Here is a 23,050-nt window from a genome sequence, read left to right as displayed (position 1 = left end):
TGCGATCAGAAACCAAGATGCCAACAGTAATCTGTTCTTTTTAGTGTCCCAGGTGCCTTCGATCTTCAATATCCAATAAAACGCAGTCAGTTCTGCCTGAACACTTGTTTGCAAAACCCAAATTTGTTCCAGTGTCATTCATGCGTCAGGGCAGAACTTGAGCATAATGCCAATTTCGCATCTGTTTCTGCACAATTTCATCTGGGAGAAACACAAGGCGGAAAACTGCAGCTGCGAATCGAGCCGTGCAGGGCTACACAAAATGCACACAGGCACACGTCTCAGACGACTCCCAGCTCACGCATGTACTAGGGGAGTATTCACACATTTCTTAACCATTTAACGTGTGTCTAACTCTGCTACTGCTTTTATGAGGTTCCCGTCTTTTTCATGTGTCACCAGTGAAGTTTCTGAGTGCTGTGCCCCTCGCCCCATCTTCCCCACAAGCTCTGTGGTTTTGATGATGCAGTTTTGTGATTTTTAGGAATGCGTATGGTGCCTTAGAGCAGCAGTGGCTGTACCGAGGAAACAGGATGGTATTGCAGCTTATTTTTCAGGCTCCTGCAGCAACACGCTCATATAAACCATCCAAAGTTCAGCATGAAATAGTCTTTTTTTTTTTTAATCTTTTCCTGGATCAAGACAATGTTGAGCTTTCCTTTCGATGATCCTTTAATTACCCCAGCCCTTTGCATGAACTGCCCAGACCAGCGGCGGTGCTGGCGACACCACCAAAGAGTGTGGGTGCACTGCCATGACCGCTCACATCTTTATCGACTCGGCATCTCCGCCGTCTACGGGCGCTGCTGAAGCACCGACTTGAAGGAGAATGGAACAGCAATGATTAGAATGATCACCTAAGAGCTTTTAAAATGATTTCTGGCTAAAAGTTTTACTATGTGGGCTTTTCGGGAATTTGCTCAAGCATCGTTATTCTAACCCAGCAGATCTCCTTGGTCTGAAGTTTGCTCTTGGGCATTCCTCCTGATCGATGAGGTCACTTCCATCATACTCTGGTTATAAGAAAGTGCTGAAAAATATTTAGAAGAACTCTGAACCCACAAGGGTGCATTCACGGCACATGTACTGAACGTGGAATTCATTTTTTAAAGATTGCTATTACCCTGTCACCAGAAGAGCAAAACGAGGTGAGGGAGTCTACTCATCAGTAAGCTTTCTGAGCAGTAAACCTCCACCGTTGTCCTCTTTCACATTCCATCATAGACGCACTTATGAGTTACTAGAGTGCCACGTTTGTGTGTGTGGTTAACGGACTCTGACTCCACAGGCTTTAAGGGTTATGCCTGGTTTGTAAAGACAAGAATTTAAGCATCTGAGAAGCAACAGAGCATAAAGCCAGACAGCTGGATTCGACTCCCAGCTCACCGGCTTAGTGACCTTGGGCAAGTTACTTAACCTCTCTGTGCTTCAGTTTCCCCAACCGTCAAATGAAGAATAACAGTACCTACCTCATAGGTTCCCTGTGAGGACTAAATGAGTGAACAGATGTCCAATGCTTGGAACCGTGCTTAGCACAGAAGTGCCACATAAGCATTTGCTATTCTTATTATTGGCACAAAAGAAATTCATTCAGCCCCCACTCACCTCGGGTATACCAGAGCCACAGGCGTATGGTGCAAATACTCGTACCAGGGAGACGGCCAAAAACGCAAACAGCAACGCCCACAGGATGTACATTAGGTAATTCAGAATGTAAGCGCTGGCACCATAAACGAGACACAGAACAAGAAAGAACACGTGAGCCACCGCAGAACCGAGCGACGCACCTGCCCCTCCGCCAGGCAGCTTCTCTCCGGGTCCTGTGTCAGCGAAGAGGCAGGGTTGGCTTTATCAGCTGCTGCTATTGCTACAGTCGGTTCACACACACAGCGCTGGCTGCTTCTCCGGGAGCTGTGTACACACACCTTCTACCAGGTGAGATCTCAGCAGTCATAGAAACTGTGAATGAGGCTTGGTTTTAATAGCTCCGGGCCCTCAAGTTAATGAAAGGTGTAAGAGAAATTTCTGCCTTCGAGCCCCGGGAAGGTTTGTTTGGTCTCGTGTATGGTGGATCAGCCTCTTTGCTTTCATGAAGGCCACATCCGTGCCGCAGCACGCAGCTGCCCTGCCAGTGAGGAAGTGTGGGAACTGCATTTCAGAATACTGCTACCCAGATGTGGTCCCTGGACCTGGGCGTGGGCTGGAAATGCAGAGTCTCAGGCACCGCCCCAATAGTTCAAATTATCTGATGTGTGGGGAACATTTTCTGAACCAAATACACAGTCTGGGGTCTCTGAGGCTGAGGACCTGGTCTGTGGGCAGAGACCACAATTCTCCAGGCCTCAGCTTCTTGCCACCATCTGGATGCCACACGTGATGGAGAGGGAAAGTGAGGGCACCTACAAGCCAGGCTGTGGGCACGGCTACACGTGTGCCTGTAAAACGCAAAAACACGCTCCAGGAGACGGCTCTAGCCTTAACAATCACAGATATTCACACCCTATGTGGTGAGAAATCAGACCGAGGAATACATTTCACCTAGTGAAAAATGGACTTTTTTTTTTTTTTGCAGTATGCGGGCCTCTCACTGTTGTGGCCTCTCCCATTGCGGAGCCCAGGCTCCGGACGAGCAGGCTCAGCAGCCATGGCTCACGGGCCCAGCCGCACCGCGGCATGTGGAATCTTCCCGGACCGGGGCACGAACCAGTGTCCCCCGCATCGGCAGGTGGACTCTCAACCACTGCGCCACCAGGGAAGCCCGAAAAATGGACTTTTTTGAGACTAAAAATAACGTCTCACCCTTGATAACAGTAATTCTTTGAATCAAAGTATAAATCTTAGAAATGGCTGAAAAGCTAGACGGCCATGTTTCCCCCCAAATTAGGAGAGAAGAAATCAAACATGGCGCCCAGCCAATTCTGCCTGCCCACCTCCATCAACTCAAGTAGAGAATTTATTTTTGGAAGTAATGGAGAGCACTGAGAACGTATGAGATTTCAAGATCCCGGTCTACTTCTGAGATTTGAAGGAATTAATTTTCAACTCCACTGAGAAAGAGCTTTAGCAAATGCCAAAGTGCATTCCAAATGTCTTCAGCTGCATTAAGTCAATCGGGCAAGAGAGCAGGAGAGGGAAGAGGAGAATAAAGGGATCACATCTATCTTCCAAGAACACTTCTAGCTTGAATGGTCCTCACATTGCCCCTAATGTGAATCGTTCCAACCTAACTCCCCCTCACCTGGGCTTCTGATCTGTCGATGACCCACAGTCATTGTGGTAACCACTGAATTCGGTTAGAAACTAACCCTTTTCCCCAGCTAAGATGTGTATGTGGATCTGAAGCTTGGAGTGCCATGAAGGCAAGCAACAGGTCTGTGCTTCACTGCTACATCCCCTGGGCCTGGGATATTCCCATCACAGAAGGCCCACAAACATCCTCTGTAACGTGCTCCTAAGATGCACTGGAAGATGGTAACTTAATCCACAATGAGCCAGCACTTCACACCTGTTAGGAGGGCTATAATCCAAACCAGATAACAACTGGGGTCGGTGAGGATGTGGGGAAACTGGAACCCACATACACTGCTGCTGGAGTCTCAAGTGGTGCAGCCACTCTGGAAGAGAGTCTGGCAGCTCCTCAGAAGGTTAAATATAGAGTTGCCATGTGACCCAGCAATTCCCCTCCTAGGTATCTACCCAAAAGAAATGAAAACATATGTCCACACAAAAACCTGTAGACAAACGTTCAAAGCAAAATCATTCATAATAGCCCAAAAGTGGAAGCAACTCATGTTACTCAGCTGATGAGTGGAGAAATGAAATGTGCTCTATCCAGACAATGGAATGTTATTTGGCCATGAAAAGGAATAAAGTACCAATCTATGGTATGACATGAACGAATCTGGAAGACATTACGCTAAGTGAATGAAGCCAGACACAAAAGTCCACTGATTGATTGTATGATTCCATTTACATGAAATGTCCAGAACAGGGAAATCTGCAGAGACAAGAAAGTGGATTCGTGGTTGCCTAGGGCTGGCGGACGTGGGGAAATGGGGAGTGACTGCCGATCCAAAAAGGATTCTTTGGGGGCGATGACAATGTTCTAGACATTCACAGAAAGACAGACAAGATGAAAAGGCAGAGGCCTATGTACCAGATGAAGGAACAAAATAAAACCCCAGAAAAACAACTAAATGAAGTAGAGATAGGCAACCTTCCAGAAAAATAATTCAGAATAATGATAGTGAAGATGATCCAGGACCTTGGAAAAAGAATGGAGGCAAAGATCGAGAAGATGCAAGAAATGTTTAAAAAAGACCTAGAAGAATTAAAGAACAAACAAACAGAGATGAACAACACAATAACTAAAATGAAAAATACACTACAGGGAATTAATAGCAGAATAACTGAAGCAGAAGAATGGATAAGTGACCTGGAAGACAGGAATGGTGGAAGTCATTGCTGCGGAACAGAATAAAGAAAACAGAATGAAAAGAAATGAAGACAGCCTAAGAGACCTCTGGGACAACATTAAACACAACAACATTAGCATTATAGGGATCCTAGAAGTAGAAGAGAGAGAGAAAGGACCAGAGAAAATATTTGAATAGATTATAGTTGAAACTTCCCTAACATGGTAAAGGAAATAGCCACCCAAGTCCAGGAAGCGCAGTGAGTCCCATTCAGGATAAACCCAAGGGGAAACACACCAAGACACAGCGTAATCAAATTGGAAAAATTAAAGACAAAGAAAAATTATTGAAAGCAGTAAGGGAAAAAGGAAAAATAACATACAAGGGAACTCCCATAAGGTGAACAGCTGATTTCTCAGCAGAAACTCTACAAGCCAGAAGGGAGTGGCATGATATACTTAAAGTGATGAAAAGGAAGAACCTACAACCAAGATTACTCTACCCACCAAGGATCTCATTCAGATTTGATGGAGAAATCAAAAGCTTTATAGGCAAGCAAAAGCTAAGAGAATTCAGCATCACCAAACCAGCTCTACAACAAATGCTAAAGGAACTTCTCTAAGTGGGAAACACAAGAGAGAAAAGGACCTACAAAAACAAACCCAAAACAATTAAGAAAATGGTCATAGGAACATACATATCCATAATTACCTTAAACGTGAATGGATGAAATGCTCCAACCAAAAGACACAGGCTTGCTGAATGGATACAAAAAACAAGACCCATCTACATGCTGTCTACAAGAGACGCACTTCAGACCTAGGGACACATTCAGACTGAAAGTGAGGGGATGGAGAAAGATATTCCATGCCAATGGAAATCAAAAGAAAGCTGGAGTAGGAATACTCATATCAGATAAAATAGACTTTAAAATAAAGAATGTTACAAGAGACAAGGAAGGCCACTACATAATGATCAAGGGATCAATCCAAGAAGAAGATATAACAATTATAAATATATATGCACCCAACATAGGAGTACCTCAATACATAAGGCAACTGCTAACAGCTATAAAAAAGCAAATCGACAGTAACACAATAATAGTGGGAGACTTTAACATCTCACTTACACCAATGGACAGATCATCCAAAAAGAAAATACATAAGGAAAGAGAAGCTTTAAATGACACAATAGACCAGATAGATTTAATTGATATTTATAGGACATTCCATCCCAAAACAGCAGATTACACTTTCTTCTCAAGTGTGCATGAAACATTCTCCAGAATAGATCACATCTTGGGTCACAAATCAAGCCTCAGTAAATTTAAGAAAACTGAAATCATATCAAGCATCTTCTCTGACCACAAGGCTATGAGATTAGAAATGAATTACAGGGGAAAAAAAGTAAAAAACACAAATACATGGATGCTAAACAAGACGTTACTAAATAACCAAGAGATCACTGAAGAAATCAAAGAGGAAATCAAAAAATACCTAGAGACAAATGACAATGAAAACACGATGATCCAAAACCTATGGGATGCAGCAAAAGCAGTTCTAAGAGGGAAGTTTATAGCTATACAAGCCTACCTCAAGAAACAAGAAACATCTCAAATAAACAATCTAATGTTAAACCTAAGGGAACTAGAGAAAGAAGAACAAACAAAACCCAGAGTTAGCAGAAGGAAAGAAATCATAAAGATCAGAGCAGAAATCAATGAAATAGAAACAAAGAACACAATAGCAAAGGTCAATAAAACTAAAAGCTGGTTCTTTGAGAAGACAAACAAAATTGCTAAACCATTAGCCAGACTCATCAAGAAAGAGGGAGAGGACTCAAATCAATAAATTTAGAAATGAAAAAGGAGAAGTTATAACAGACACTGCAGAAATACAAAGCATCCTAAGAGACTACTAAAAGCAACTCTATGCCAATGAAATGGAAAACCTGAAAGAAATGGACAAATTCTTACAAAGGTATAAACTTCCAAGACTGAACCAGGAAGAAATAGAAAATATGAACATACCAATCACAAGTAATGACATTGAAACTGTGATTAAAAACCTTCCAACAAACAAAAGTCCAAGACCAGATGGCTTCACAGGTGAATTCTGTCAAACATTTAGGGAAGAGCCATCCTTCTCAAACTCTTCCAAAAAATTGCAGAGGAAGGAACACTCCCAAACTCATTCTATGAGGCCACCATCACCCTGATACCAAACGCAGACAAAGATACTACAAAAAAAGAAAATTAGAGGCCAATATCACTGATGACTATAGATGCAAAAATCCTCAACAAAATACTAGCAAATAGAATCTTACAACACATTAAAAGGATCATACACCATGATCAAGTGGGATTTATCCCAGGGATGCAAGGATTCTTCGACATACGCAAATCAATCAATGTGATTCACTGTATTAACAAATTGAAGAATAAAAACCATATGATCATCTCAATAGATGCAGAAAAAGCTTTTGACAAAATTCAACGCCCATGTACGATAAAACTCTCCAGAAAGTGGGCATAGAGGGAACCTACCTCAACATAATAAAGCCCATATATGACAAACCCACAGCAAACATCATTCTCAATGGTGAAACACTGAAAGCATTTCCTCTAAGATCAGGAACAAGACAAGAATGTACATTCTCACCACTCTTATTCAACATAGTTTTGGAAGTCCTAGCCATGGCAATCAGAGAAGAAAAAGAAACAAAAGGAATACAAATCGGAAAAGAAGATGTAAACCTGTCACCAGAAAACTACTAGAGCTAATCAATGAATTTGGTAAAGTTGCAAGATACAAAATGAATGCACAGAAATCTCTTGCATTCCTATACACGAATGATGAAAAAATCTGAAAGAGAAATTAAGGAAACACTCCCATTTACCACTGCAACAAAAGGAATAAAATACCTAGGAATAAACCTACCTAGGGAGACAAAAGACCTGTATGAAGAAAACTATAAGACACTGATGAAAGAAACTAAAGATGATACCAACAGATGGAGAGATATATCATGTTCTTGGATTGGAAGAATCAATTTTGTGAAAATGACCATACTACCCAAAGCCATCTACAGATTCAATGCAATCCCTATCAAATTACCAATGGCATTTTTTACGGAACTAGAACAAATCATCTTAAAATTTGTATGGAGACACAAAAGACCCCGAATAGCCAAAGCAGTCTTGACAGAAAAAAACGGAGCTGGAGGAATCAGACTCCCTGACTTCAGACTACACTAAAAAACTACAGCAATCAAGACAATATGGTACTGGCACAAAAACAGAAACACAGATCAATGGAACAAGATAGGAAGCCCGGAGATAAACCTACCTATGGTCAACTAATCTACGACAAAGGAGGCAAAGATATACAATGGAGAATAGACAGTCTCTTCAATAAGTGGTGCTGGGAAAACTGGACAGCTACATGTAAAAGAATGAAATTAGAACACTCCCTAACACCATACATAAAAATAAACTCAAAATAGATTCGAGACCTAAATGTTAAGACTGGACACTATAAAACTCTTAGAGGAAAACAAAGGAAGAACACTCTTTGACATAAATCACAGCAAGATCTTTTTTGATCCACCTCCTAGAGTAATGGAAATAAAAACAAAAATAAACAAATGGGACCTAATGAAACTTAAAAGCTTTTGCACAGCAAATGAAACCATAAACAAGACGAAAAGACAACCCTCAGAATGGGAGAAAATATTTGCAAATGAATCAATGGACAAAGGATTAATCTCCAAAATATATAAACAGCTCATGCAGCTCAATATTAAAGAAACAAACAACCCAATCCAAAAATGGGCGGAAGACCTAAATAGACATTTCTCCAAAGAAGACATACAGATGGCCAAGAGGCACATGAAAAGCTGATCAACATAACTAATTATTAGAGAAATGCAAATCAAAACTACAATGAGGTATCACCTCACACGAGTTAGAATGGGCATCATCAGAAAATCTACAAACAACAAATGCTGGAGACGGTGTGGAGAAAAGGGAACCCTCTTGCACTGTTGGTGGGAATGTAAATTGATACAGCCACTATGGAGAACAGTATGGAGGTTCCTTAAAAAACTAAAAATAGAATTACCATATGATCCAGCAAACCCACTACTGGGCATATACCCAGAGAAAGCCGTAATTCAAAAAGACACATGCATCCCAGTATTCATTGCAGCACTATTTACAACAGCCAGGTCATGGAAGCAACCTAAATGCCCACTGACAGACAAATGGATAAAGAAGATGGATAAAGAATGGATAAAGAATACAATGAAATATTTCTCAGCCATAAAAATGGATAAAGAATACAATGGAATATTACTCAGCCATAAAAAGGAACGAAATTGAGTCATGTTTAGATGTGGATGATGTGGATGGATCTAGAGACTGTCATACAGAGTGAAGTAAGTCAGAAAGAGAAAAACAAATATCGTATATTAACGCATGTATGTGGAACCTAGACAAATGGTACAGATGAACCGGTTTGCAGGGCAGAATTTGAGACACAGATGTAGAGAACAAACGTATGGACACCAAGGGGGGAAAACCGCGGTGGGGTGGGGATGGTGGTGTGCTGTACTGGGCGACTGGGATTGACATGCATACACTGATGTGTATAAAACTGATGACTCATAAGAACGTGTTGTATAAAAAAAAAAAAAAGAAACTAATACTAAACTTTCTTTGGGTTATTTGTATGGAAATATGTTAATATAAATGTTTCAGACATTACATGAAATTCTAAAAATCTTATATGCCCTGGTATAATGTTATAAGTCATAATTCTAGTTATTACTTTAAAATGTATATCTCAGAAATAACTAAATTTCTTTGTCAACTGCATTATTATGAACTTTCATCAAATCTTTAACCATGGCCATTTTTAAGTCTTTTGTCATTTACAGACAGTTCTGGGTGTACTCTGATGCTTTTGCAAAAATGTTCCTATAAAAGGGTTTCATCTTCAAGGAATTCATGGAAAAGGCTCTGACAAGTACAGGTTTCTGGTAATTGACTATACTGCTGAACTGAATGAATAAGCATTTTCAGAACTCTAATGGAAAACTGATGAATTCATAAAAGTGCTAAAAAAAGACCAAGATGAAAAAATTAATAACATGGGACTGAGTGAACTGATGAGGATAATTATAATTTTTGCGACTTTCTGTTTGAATAAAAAAAAATGTTAAAAAAAAACAGTTCTAAAATTAGATCGAGGTGATGGTGGCACAACTCTGTGAATATCCTAAAAGCCATCGCATTGTACCCGTTAATGGGTACGCCCCACAGAATATGGATCATGTCTTACTAAATCTGTTATTAAAAAACTTTTCTTCTCAATCAGACGGGATAAAAATCAACCCTATTTCTTCAGCATGATCAAGAGATCTCTCTCAGTAAGAAAAATAAAGCCAAACAAAAGGCTTTAAAGAAAATACATACATAGTGCACATGAAATAGTGGAAAAGGATTTTCCAAGTGAAGTTTGAACCCTAGAGCTAGAAAAAGCCAAGTGGCACTCGTAGTAGCCACAACGACGGTCAGGAGAGACACTGCAAGGTGAGAGCTCGGACGTCCCCCCACACCAGCCACGGGGCTCCCAGCCAGGACCCGCCCCTGCACCCACCTCCGACTGTTTCACCAGCAGCTCCAACCACTTCTGCCACCTGTCCCTGTCCTCAAACGTGGTCTCATTGGAAGTCCAGCAGCACTGCTCATGGCTGTACCAGAAGGCGGACAGGCAGATGCCCTCCTTCAGGTCTGTCATCCAGTCGACGGCGAGATCGATGACCCCGGCCAGGGTGCCTGGAAGAAGCGAGAGCCACTCAGAGGGACGGCAGGCATGGGCCAGGGCAGCACGCGCGCCCAGAGGGCCAGGCGGAGATGCCCGTGCCCCGGGCTGCCACGCACCCAGGAAGCCTCTTTCTTCAGTCTCGAGGTCACCTGAGCGAGTGGCAGGGCACCAGGTGTGGCAAAAGTGGTGCCCAGCCCAGTGAGACACAAAGGCCAATGATACGCTGTCCTCGGGGGTCTTCGATAGGGTGGGAGGGAGAGACCTGCAGCGCTGACCCCCACCGCAAGCCCCTGGGGCCGAGCAGCTTTCAGAACCAGCCCTCCGAATCTTAGAAACAGGGTACCTACACCCTATAAATCATGTAACCCCCTCAGCGGCTTCTGGGGCAGGATGCTGGCATCACACACATGAATATCCTCCAGGAAACCTGACAATTCAGACAAAATGGAGACAAAACCATTTATAACTGCCTAGTCATTGAAATAAAGTTTTGCCATCAAATGGAATCCAGCTTGAAAAATCTCACTTGTTAGAACTTTCTGGATTTTTAAAAAATTATGGATAAAGGACTGAGGAGCTACATAAGTAAATAACTACTTGAAAGGCCGATAGGAGTGGGATAAAATCGAGTGTGCAGTGGGTCAGAGAAGGCCATTTTAGGTCTCTTTCTAGAATAACCCATTCCAGTCTTTTACAAAGGCAGGGAATACCTTTGCGCTACCAAACTTTTCACACTTTTACTGGGTCCTTATTAGAACATCAATTCCCAAAGGCAGCCATACGCCAGCCTCAGGCGACCTGGCCTTGCCACTCTCCTGGTTCCATCAGCAGTCGCCCACTGTTCTAGCCAGAACACCCGAATCCTCAGCAGCGTGCAGGCTCTGACCGCCGTTCCCACGTTTCTCTCCAGGCTCCTCTCTCTCCATCACGAATCCCACGCACAGCGTTCCTTGGCACACCAGGCCCTCCTCTCTGCACCACCTCAGATAGCACTGTCCTCCCCCAACCCGCCAAGCTCCTATTTATCTTCCAGATGCTGGCATTTATATCACCTCCTTCAGGAAGCCTCCCCTGATTTCCTAAGTCTGGGCTAAGTATACTTCCCAGGCACTCCCTATCACCATACCTATCACATCCTGATATGATCAGTATTTATATATATGTGTATACACACACACACACACACACACACACACACACCCCACTCACATGCACACACACACACTCCAACTAGTCTGTAAGGGTGGGGGGAGTCTCTTGTCTGGTTTGTGTGCCACGGTGGGGATCAAGCCAGGTGTCTAGACCCTGTGTCCCCTTTAAGTGGGCAAGGGCCATTGTATTCACGTCAGGTACATAGCTGGAACTATATATCCATGTTGAATGAATGAGAGCAACAAACGAATGAAAATCAGGAAACTCAGGTCCATCCATTCACTCAAGGGCTATTTATTGAGCACCTACGTACTACATGCCACGTACTGTTCCACACCCTGGGGTACAGCAGTGAACAAAGCAAACTCAGGTCCCTGCCTTCGTGGAATCTCAGCTTGTGCGAGAAGACACTAGATTGAATAAGTAAGTAAATGAGGGGCTCCAACAGAAGGTGGTAGGTGCTAGAGAGGAGAATACAGCACGTTCCAATGGCAGCCATTTCCTACGATGGTGCAGGAGAACAGTCAGACACGTCCTCAAAAAGTTAAACAAGGAGTCACCACCTGACCAAACACTTCCATTCCTAGGCATCTGCCCATGAGAAATGAAAACATACACCCAACACAAGACATGTACGCAAATGTTCACAACTGCATATTCACAAAAGCCGAACAGTGGAAACAACCCATATGCCCATCAATTGCTGAATGGAGAAAGAAAATGTGGTCCACCTACAATGGCAACAAAAAGGAATGAAGCGCTGACACATGTGACAGCATGGATGAACCTTGGAAACGTTATGCTGTAAAAGAAGCCAGTCACAAAAGACCATATATTGTATGCTTCCATTTTATGAAACGTCCAGAGTAGGCAAATCTACAGAGACAGCAAGTAGATTAGCGGTTGCCCAGGACTGAGCGGAGGCTAGGGGCACTGGGGCTGATAGCTAAAGGGTAGGAAGCTCTTTGGGAGCTGATGAAAATGTTCTAAAATTGGCCTTGGTGATGTTGCAAAACTCTGTGAGTACACTAAAAACCACCAAGTTGTACACTTTAACTAGGTGAACTGTATGGTATGTGAGTTATATCTCAATAAAGCTGTTACGTACACACACACATACATACATATAGTGGGCGAGGGCGACGAGGCTCAGAGAGGGAGACGTGCTTTTAGAAAAGCTGGTCAGAGAACACCTCAAGCAGAAGATGACATTGGAACAAAAACTGCCTTGTGTGGAACAACAGCGACACCCAGTGGTGGCTCCTGGTTAACGCCCTGCAGAGGAGCCGCAGCTTGGGCGTCGGAATATAATGTCTGGGCTGCCAATACGGAGGTGACTGGCAAGATAGTGGGACCCCTGGGGCTCGCCACTGGGGAACGGGAAGGTGAATGGGGCAGTTTTCTGGCTTTTCCTTCATCCAGATCAAAAGAACACTTTCGCCACCTTCACTGCCAAGATCATCTCTTTCTTGCCTCCCTCCTATACTCATCTGCTGATGTGACCATGGGATCGCCCTTCTCCAGCAGTCCTCACCCCTGGCTGCATATCAGAATCACAGGGGAAAGGGGGCTTTACTCAATGATAGGGTGTCATCTCCAGGGAGCTACTATTTAATTGAAGCCTGGGCAGCAGAATTTTTTTTTAATTCCCCAGGTGATTCTTCCTGAAAGAACTGATGGAAATCGGATTAACAGTGAAGCCCGATGGTCGGTATCTGACTTGCTAAAGATAGCCCGACAGGGCTCTGAGATCAGTTGATAAATCTATGCTGTGTGACTCCAGCAGGACGCCAAGACATCTACTCTGATTCCTTCATTTCCCGTATTCATCCCTCCTTCCCAGGAGCCAAGAATAACACAGGGTACAGTTTTATAAATCTATTCTAAAGAAAGACATCGAAGTTCGCAGCAAACTACCCTCCCCGCCCTCCCCCCACCCCACCTACCTTTAAAGGACTTCATAGAGCCAAACGAATGGGTGGCAAAACGCCATAGGTCCATGAACTCGAATTCCCTCCCAGCACTGCTGCCAATATATACCGGGAGCGCCACTGGGAGGGGAAGGACAGGATGGGCGGAATGGGTGGGTAGCTGCTGTGGCCGGAAGGAGAGGACTGCCCCTTCAGCACTCTCCTGGGCCCTTTAGGACATGCCAGGCAGGGGGAGCCCCTCCCCGGCAACCAGGCCCCTCTTACCACTGTAGATGTAACGAGTGACAGGGCAGCCAGAAATCAAAGTCCTCTAATCACAAAATTTTACCCTATGCCCCGCAGGTGCTCTGCGAGTACGTACTATATTCAACCTGTATCACACAGCCATTCTCTGATCAGTCCTATAAGCAGAACTAGCGTGTTACTACAGGCAGGGGGAGTTTCTTAAGGGAATCTCTTCAGCATGATCAAATTTTTTTCTCCTTAGACATTAACCTTCACAGCCTCCTAAAAGCAAGTGAGTTTCAGGAAACAATTTCCATGGAGGGCTGTGCATTTTCTATGAAAAGGGGAGGTGTCCCCTCCAGATACTCATTCATTCATTCTGGAAACAGCTACTGCTCACAAACATGGTGCTGGGATTATAAAAATGAAGGACACGGAGTCGCTGAGGGTCAGAACAACCCATGGGCTGGAGGCACCCCCCCGCCCCGGGCCTACCTCAGACCCTGTGGTGTCTCGCGTTACCGTGAGCGTCTCTCGATGTTTACAATTCATCTCAGGGCCTGCCGGTGTTAGTAAAGGCCAGTCTCATATGTTTTATTTTTAGAGACCAACATGTTCCCGTCCTTTCTCGCCTTCTACGTGGCCAAGTACTATAGAAGGTGTGTTTTCAATAAAATCCAGCATGGCGGTAAACCTTTGTACAGTGTGGAAAGGGCCAACCCGCCTTCTCGGTACCGCGCTCCAATGACCATACCTGGGCCTGTCCGTGCCTTGGGGTCTTTTTGCTTTACTGATGATAGATTTATGTTAAGTGTATCGTCATGTATTGTGCCCTTAGGTATTTCAAGTAACAGCCCCTTTGCCTGAAGTACAAGAGAAACACTCCACGTACCTGCCAGCAGGCCGATGAGCAGCATCACCGCCCATCCCGACCAGGCGTCCAGCAAGCTCTTGATGAACTCCCATATGGACTCCTTGCTTTTGCTGGTTATCTAGAAGCAGAAAGACATCGGAGCTGATGTGGACACACTTTCCAATTCAGGCTTCCTTCTCTGAAACTGTTTCCTCAGGAAACACGGTGATTGAGAAAACGAATATAATGAAGCAACTAGACTGCCGCTAACGTGACTCTTTCAGTTACCTAGCACAGTGGTTAAATGGGCTTTCTAGTTCACAGAGCTAGAAAGATGCCATGGTAGTCTCCAAAGAATCCAAAAAAGTTCACTTACTTAAAAAAACCTCACTAAGTGTGATGTGATCTTTGATTATTTCAAAGCCATTCTGAAGGAAGACATCACTTCGGTGTCACCGTTTTGAATACAAATCATTATTTTAGCCTAAATCGTAAGGTCTGTTCACAAAAGACCTTCTTCGACAAAGACTTCAATTCCTTCTTTCATTTTCCAAGCTACACGTTAACAACAAGAACGAACTTTCCTTCTCTTTCTTCATTTCTTCCTCCCTCCCTCCTCCCTCCCTCCCTCTCTCCCTCCTTCCTTCCTTCCTTCCTTCCTTTCCTTCCTTTCTTCATGGCTGCGTTGGGTCTTCGTTGCTGTGCGCAGGCTTTCTCTTAGTTGTGGCGAGCAGGGCCTACTCTTCGTTGAGGTGCATGGGCTTCTCATTGCAGTGGCTTCTCTTGTTGCGGAGCACAGGCTCTAGGCGTGTGGGCTTCAGTAGTTGTGGCACATGGGCTCAGTAGCTGTGGCTCGTGGGCTCTAGAGCGCAGGCTCAGTAGCTGTGGCACGCGGGTTTAGTTGCTCCGCGGCATGTGGGATCTTCCCAGACAAGGGCTCAAACCCATGTCCCCTGCATTGGCAGGTGGATTCTTAACCACTGCACCACCAGGGAAGTCCCAAGAGCTTTCTTTTTTTAACTGAAGTATAATTGATTTACAATGTTAATTTCAGGTGTACAGCAAAGTGATTCAGTTATACCTATATATTCTTTTCCCGATTCTTTTCCATTATAGGTTATTACAAAATATTAAATATAGTTCCCTGTGCTATACAGTAGGACCTTATTGTTTATCCATTTTATATACGGTAGTGTGTATCTGTTCATCCGAACTCCTAATTTATCCCTCCCCCACCCTCTTTCCCCTTTGGTAACCATAAGTTGGTTTTCTATGTCTGTGAGTCTGTTTCTGTTTTGTAAATAAGTTCACTTGTGCCAGTTTTTTAGATTCCACATATAAGCAACATCATATGACATTTGTTTTTCTCTGACTTACTTCACTCAGTATGATAATCTCTAGGTCCATCCATGTTGCTGCAAGTGGCATTATTTCATTCTTTTTCATGGCTGAGTAATATTCCGTTGTATACATGTACCACACCTTCTTTATCCATTCCTCTGTCAGTGGACACTTAGGTTGCTTCCATGTCGTGGCTATTGTCAATAGTGCTGTTAGCTTTGTGCAGTGGCAGTATCATAGCCAATGAGGTTTATCCGAGGCGTGATTACTGCTAATTGTAAATAGCGCTGCTATGAACATTGGAGTGCATGTATATTTTCAAGTTAGAGTTTTCTCTGGATACATGCCCAGGAGTGGGATTGCCGGATCACGTGATAACTCTAATTTCAGTTTTTTAAGGAACCTCCATACTGGTCTCCATACTGGCTGTATCAACTTACATTCCCACCAACAGTGTAGGAGGGTCCCCTTTTCTCCACACCCGCTCCAGCACTGTTGTTTGTAGATTTTTTGATGATGGCCATTCTGACCAGTGTGCGGTGATACCTCACTGTAGTTTTGATTAACAGCAAGAAGGCTGAAGGAGCCAGCCTGGATCACGCTTTCCAGGCAGATGGTTACATCTAAACACATTGTAAGAGCACCCGTTTGCCTCCCTGTGTTAACAGAAACCTACATTCCTGAGATCATCATTCCCCTCATAACCCTTTAGAGCAAGGGCTGGCAAACATTTTCTGTAAAGAGACAGAAGGTAAATATTTTCAGTTCGGCAGGTCAGATGGTCTCCGTGGCAACTACTGGACTCTGCTGTTGTAGCACAGGAGCAGCCATATAGAGCATGCGCACGCGCGGGCGAGGCTGCGAGCCAAGGAACCGGCGCTGAGCGGACACGCGCTGCGCTGGATTTGCTCGCCCTCGGTCGCCGACGGCCCCCTCACGGCTGCTTCGTCTCCGACTTGACCCCTCCGTGGAGGGGGCCCCGTCCTCGCCACTCTCTCCCACCTTTCACTTGTGGCCACTCTGCTGGCTGCCCTCCTTCACCTCTATCTGCTTCCGCTAAGCATCCGTCACTGAGCCCCAGCCTGCCCCCCAGAACCCACTAACTCTGGCACTGCTCTGGGGCCCAACTGCTCCTGACCTCTCTCTCCAGACCCAGGCCACCTGGGCCGCTTCTAAAGCTTCAGCACCCAGTCGCATGCCAAGGACCCCTCACGCTCCACCAACAGCCCTGACCCTGCCCTTGAACTGCACAGGCTTCTCTCGCCTGCCTACCCACTCCAGCCACAGGCTGGACAAACAGTTCAAACTCACAGCGCCTGAAACCGAACTCAGTGGCCTCCCCCTGAAATCTGCCGCGTCCCCTTTCCCTCCTCTCGTCATCCAAGGCATCACCCTCTTCTGACCACAGCCAGGGCGTCATCCTGGCCCCACTGCCCACCTCCATCCTGGCAACGGCTCCTGTGAAGGATCTGGACCCCAAGCCTCTCTCCATCGGCACTTCACTGCCCTCTGTCAGATCTTCTTCCTCTTTCTCCTGAGCTCATTTGCAAGCTTCCTGTTTCTCCCCTGGCAGTGCATCTCTCTTGTATCCTGTGGCCATGAAAACGAAATCCAGGGCTTTCCCGGTGGCACAGCGGTTGAGAATCCACCTTCCATTGCAGGAGACACAGGTTCGAGCCCCGGTCCAGGAAGATCCCACATGCTGCAGAGCAGCTAAGCCCGTGCACCCCAACTACTGAGTCTGCACTCTAGAGCCCACGAGCCACAACTACTGAGCCCACACACCGCAACCACTGAAGCCCGTGCGCCTACAGCCCATGTTCCACAACAAGAGAAGCCACCTCAATGAGAAGCCAGCGCACCACAACAAAGAGGAACCCCCGCTCGCCACAACTAGAGAAAGCCCACGTGCAGCAATGAAGACCCAACACAGCCAAAAATGAACAAACAAATAAATAAATAAGTAAACAGGAAATCCAGGGACTTCCCTGGTGGTCCTGTGGTGGAGAGTCCACCTTACAATGCAGGGGCCGCAGGTTCGATCCCTGGTCAGGAAACTAAGATCCCAAATGCTGTGGGGCAACTAAGCCCACGCACCACAACTACTGAGCTGGCGCACCTCAACTAGAGAGCCCACGTGCCATAAACTACAGAGCCCACGTGCTCTGCAGCCCGTGTGCCACAACTACAGACCACAATTACAGAGCCCACGCACCCTGGAGCCTGTGAGCCACAAGTAGAGAGAGAAAACCCACCCACCACAACTAGAGAGAAGCCCACGCGCCACAATGAAAAGATCCCGCATGTCTCAACGAAGATCCCGTGTGCTGCTGCTAAGACCCGCCGCAGCCAAAAATAAATAAAATTTTAAAATAATAAAATAAATCTTAAAAAAAAAAAAAGGAAATCTAAACTCCTCTTCATGGTCTACTCAGTGGTTCCCAATGTGGCCCCATCGCCCACGTGGCCGGACTCATCTCTAGTCCTCCCCTTCCGTGAATCTGCCACCAAACCTTAGAGCTCCTTGAACTGCCTAAATGTGCCACGGTATTTCATGCCTCTGTGACCTAAAAAAGCCACTCCTGATGAGAATCCTTTCCCCCTCCTCTGCCTGGCAAATTCTTAGTCATCCTTCAAGACCCCACTGAGATCGCACCCTCTCTAAAAACTCCCTCCCTAAACATCCCTCCTAAATGACCCCACAGCACTTGATACATAACCTTACTGCAGCCCATAAAAATATATATTGACTGCCTATGAGAGGCCAGGCACTGTAATATGTGCTTTCATACACATAGAGCCCCATTTAATCTTCTGGTATAATTAAGTCCATCCTTACAGATGAGAAGATGGGGTCCAGAAATGGCACCCCAGAAGTCAGCCAGCCTAAAGATGTCAAAGTCAGGATGCACCCAATCTGTCTGGTTCCAGAGCCCCACTCCTTGCCCTCCACACCACACCTCTGTATGACATAGCCTTCCACCCAAAGCACCTGGTATTAGAATTACCTGTCCACATCTCTGCCTCTCCCACTAGCCCTTCTCTTCTCTAGAACCTAGCTCAGCACACGACACATGAACCCAAGCTCTAGCTCAGTGACTGTCCGATAGAAGCATGGCCCAGCCCTCCAAAGGGATTCCCCTCACAGTGTCCTTATGAACAGCATGTACCTTTCTGCGTCTGTCGGTGTCCCGTGACTTCTCCCTCAGCCAGTCGATGGTGTGGAAGTCCTCATACGTCCCCACATCAGGGAACGGCTCGTCAAGGAAATCCATCAGGTTTCCAGAGCCACTCATCGCTCCTGCATTGACCATGCTACTTACACCTGGGAGAGAAAACCTGTCGTTAAAAACGTGAGCAGAACATCTGCACAGACCTGGCAGAACAATCCACGTGTGCTATTTTTTTGCACAGGAAAGACATTTCAGCATAGGCACCTCTGCTGTGATGAAAGACACATACAGTCTGTCTTAGTGAGCACAGGCTGCTGTAACAAAAATACCACAGACTGGGTGGCTCATCAACAACACACATTTATTTCTCACAGTTCCGGAGGCTGTGAAGCCCAAGATCAAGGCACTTACTTAGAGATTCAGTGTCTGGTGAGAGCCCACTTCCTGTTCACAGATGGCCATCTACTCACTGTGTCCTCCTCATCTGGTGGAGCTCTCTGGGGTCTCTTTTATAAGGTCACTAATCCCATCCATGAGGACTCAGCTTTCATGACCTCATCACCTCCCAAAGGCTCCTCCTCCCAACACCATCACATTGGGGATTAGGTTTCAACATATGAATTTTGGGGAGACACAAACGTTAATTTTTTTTTTTAAATCTTTACGTTATATTGGAGTATAGTTGATTAACAATGTTGTGATAGTTTCAGGTGTACAGCAAAATGATTCAGTTATACATATACATGTATCTTTTTCCAATTCTTTTCCCATTTAGGTTGTTACAGGATATTGAGCAGAGTTCCCTGTGCTACACAGTAGGTCCTTGTTGGTTACCTATTTTAAATTCAGCAGGTGTACATGTCAATCCCCAACTCCCTAACTATCCCTTTCCTCCACCCTTCCCCTCAGTAACCGTAAGTTCATTCTCTAAGTCTGTGAGTCTGTTTCTGACAAATGTTACTTTCTTATTATTTGTGGTAGTTTTGTGCTATAAAGTCACCATGGCCACCGAATTAGTGAGTACTAAATCACCGTCCCCAAGAGAAATTACAGGGTTAGGTTCCTTCGAGCCTCTGGTCAGAACATCTTCAGCAACCAATCAATATACAACCTTGTTTTGTGTGTTTCTGTTTAAAGACACCTTATCAAATATATATCGTTGGTTCATCCACTGAACTCATAGCCAAACAGCACTGTTACTCACGCTGCAGGAAGCTTGTCTAACAAACATATTCTCTCCATGAGGCCCAGCACAGCCTTCTCGTGAAGGCTACAGACAGAAGCCTTCTCGAAACACTACAGACACTCCTGCGCTGCATTTCAAGGCCGCTGCAAACGGCAAAATTACCAATAAAAAAAAGCACAAAAATGCGAAAAATATGGCACTAAAGAGACTGTGAAAAGAACGCTTGTTTCTGGTCTGGGCACTGAAACAAGACGGCAGAGCACCAATTTCTCCAACCTCAGCTGGGATCGTGCATTCCTGGCAACTCCAACTTTTTGAGGCTCTGCACGTGCACTGTGCGAATGACTGGGCAAGCGCCCCATGTATTGCTCTGGATGTTACAAATACATTTTAGTGAGCAGGCAAATTCACAAATACGGAACCAACCGCTCATAATGAGGGTCAACTATCACCATTTCTGGAAAACCTCACCTTCTGCAAAAGTAGGGCATCAACATGAGAGGCCTGGGGGAAACAGGGTTGAGGCATACCACTCAAAACCAAATCACTGTAGTCAAACCAGTAACCGGTTCTCCTGGGAGATAAAGCGGACCACTGAGGCAGACAACCTCTGCGGATACTCGAGACGTACAGCAACAGCAGAGTGAAAATGCTAAGACTTAACTCACTGGTGGGAGCCAAGGTGATCCACAGAGGGAGTGGTCCTCTGCACTGGGGGCGGGGGGGGGGATGCCATGGGGATGACAAGGAGGCAGGACAACCTGCCACGTGAGCCATGCTATGGTCTGAACGTGTGTGTCTCCCCACCCAAATTCATACATTGAAAGCCTAACCCCCAAAGGATGGTATTAGAAGGTGGGGTCTTTGGGAGGTGACTGGGTCATAAGGGCAGTACCTTCAAGAATGGGACTAGTGCCCTTATAAAAGAGGCCCCAGGGAGCTCCTCTGCCCCTTCCACCATGTAAGGACACAATAGGAAATCTGTGACTGGAAAAAGAACCATCACCTGACCATGCTGGCACCCTGATCTCAGACTGCCAGCCTCCCAAACTGTGAGGAATAAATGTCTGTTGTTTATAAGCCATCCAGTCTGTGGTATTTCGTTATAGCAGCAGGAACAGACTAAGACAAAGAGCCATACCAGGCTGGCAGCACACTGCCCCGGGCAAGCAGCCCTGAGTGCAGGCCCTCACTTCTAATTTTCCTTAAAATACAGTCAAAAGGGTGCCTGCTGCCAGGGCAGTAAGCAAAGTGGAGGATTTCTTCCTTTCCTGCCTAAGATAATAATTCCGCTCCTATTATTCCGCCTCCCATTGTCTGGAAAACAATCTCAAATAAACCAAGTCATCTTCCATGTTACACCACCATCAGAACCTGACTTACAGATCACACAGGAAATAATCAGACACAGAGAAAACGCTTTGCAGCAGGACCAATGTTCACCACCAGTTAGCAAGAAAAATAATACACTCTTACAAAGACAAGAGGTTGGAATAAACACTAAACCAAAATTTCTTTGGCAAAGAGCATGGAAATTTGAATTATAGGACGGGAACCACAAAAGTGCCGGAATAAGATGGTTAAAGAAGTGCAGGGTAGTTATTAAAATATTTGAGCACAGGCTTCTCTCAATTGCTTTATGTATTTTTATATCTGGAGGACTCAACCACGACCTGACAAAACTGCATTTTGATCAAATTGAAAAGTCGCTACAGGTAAAGTGGAGTAATCACCTTACAAGCAATAAAATGGCGATAGTTATTGATTTATTGACTGTCTATGCAACTTTGCTACTTTAAAAGCTTGAAGTCTGAGCCATGTCAAGCTGAAAACTATACCCACTGATTAATGTCCAGGGAAGAATCATATTGCAGAAGTCAGTGGCAACCAATAATAAAAGGGAAGGAATAAAATTAGAAAGCAAAGATTTCATTTTCATTTCTAGAAAAACAAGATGGTAATAGCCTTGTATTTTATGCGGTAAAGAAAATCTCTGAGGGGAAAAAGAAGATGGCAGGCTGCTGACCCACAATGGGTAGCCCGTGTAAGAAAACCCGAGCCAGCAGATCGAAGAATTGCAGAGACCTGGACATTCTATTAAAAAGAAGTTCATGGGCTTCCCTGGTGCCGCAGTGGTTGAGAGTCCGCCTGCCGATGCAGGGGACGCGGGTTCGTGCCCCGGTCCGGGAAGATTCCACATGCCGCGGAGCCGCTGGGCCCGTGAGCCATGGCCGCTGAGCCTGCGCGTCCGGAGCCTGTGCTCCACAACAGGAGAGGCCACAACAGTGAGAGGCCCGCGTACCGCAAAAAAAAAAAAAAAAAAAAAAAGAAGTTCATGTTACCTGAAATTTAACCAAATCTCTAGTCAAGCAACAACTCCAGGCAATAATGATTGAAACAAAAAGTCACTCTGGAGAACAAATGTATCTTTAAACTTTGGTGGAGCATGTCATCGTCCTGACAATCAGACGCATAATTGGTAAAGGAAAATAAACATGATCTAATCCGTAGATCTAATTGGAGGCTTTCCCTGGGGGCCCAGAAGGAGGTGGTCACTTCGCTTCTGAAGCTCGGGTTAAGAAAGACAGGAGGACCAGAAGCGTAAGAAGAGGGCATCCAGGTCAGAAATAACGGAAAGCGGGAATTCCCTGGTGGTCCAGTGGTTAGGACTCAGCACTTTCACTGCTGAGGGCAGGGGTTCGAACCCTGGTCAAGGAAGTAGGATCCTGCAAGCTGTGTGGCATGGCCAAAAACTTTAAGAAAAGAAAAATGGAAAGAATTCTATCTGGGATCCCCTGGGAGATATAGATGGATAGGAAATGAGGATCCAGCCAAACACAGGAACAAAAAGGAATGAACTCCAGGGACTTGATGATAAATAAACTTAACCTGTGTAAGTTCAATACGGCACCCAAAGGGATGCAAAGACTGCTGACCCCTGAACAA

The 23,050-nt window shown here is 45.1% G+C and overlaps 1 protein-coding gene and 1 pseudogene across 1 annotated transcript in view; one reads left to right on the top strand and one right to left on the bottom strand.

Moving 5' to 3' along the window:
- Window positions 1–23,050, bottom strand: part of LOC132419221 (H(+)/Cl(-) exchange transporter 4-like) — a 153,602-nt gene that overhangs the window by 121,529 nt on the left and 9,023 nt on the right. The window contains 4 exon segments of the mRNA XM_060003212.1: window positions 1,606–1,728; window positions 10,076–10,254; window positions 14,444–14,543; window positions 18,916–19,070. Of these exon segments, the coding sequence (XP_059859195.1) occupies window positions 1,606–1,728; window positions 10,076–10,254; window positions 14,444–14,543; window positions 18,916–19,070 (557 nt within the window).
- Window positions 15,960–16,082, top strand: LOC132419254 (U4 spliceosomal RNA; annotated as a pseudogene).

This window comes from Delphinus delphis, chromosome Y, assembly GCF_949987515.2.
Source record: "Delphinus delphis chromosome Y, mDelDel1.2, whole genome shotgun sequence".
Taxonomy (NCBI): Eukaryota; Metazoa; Chordata; class Mammalia; order Artiodactyla; family Delphinidae; genus Delphinus; species Delphinus delphis.
The sequence above is the reverse complement of the archived record's forward strand: the minus strand, read 5'-3'. Positions and strand labels throughout refer to the sequence as shown.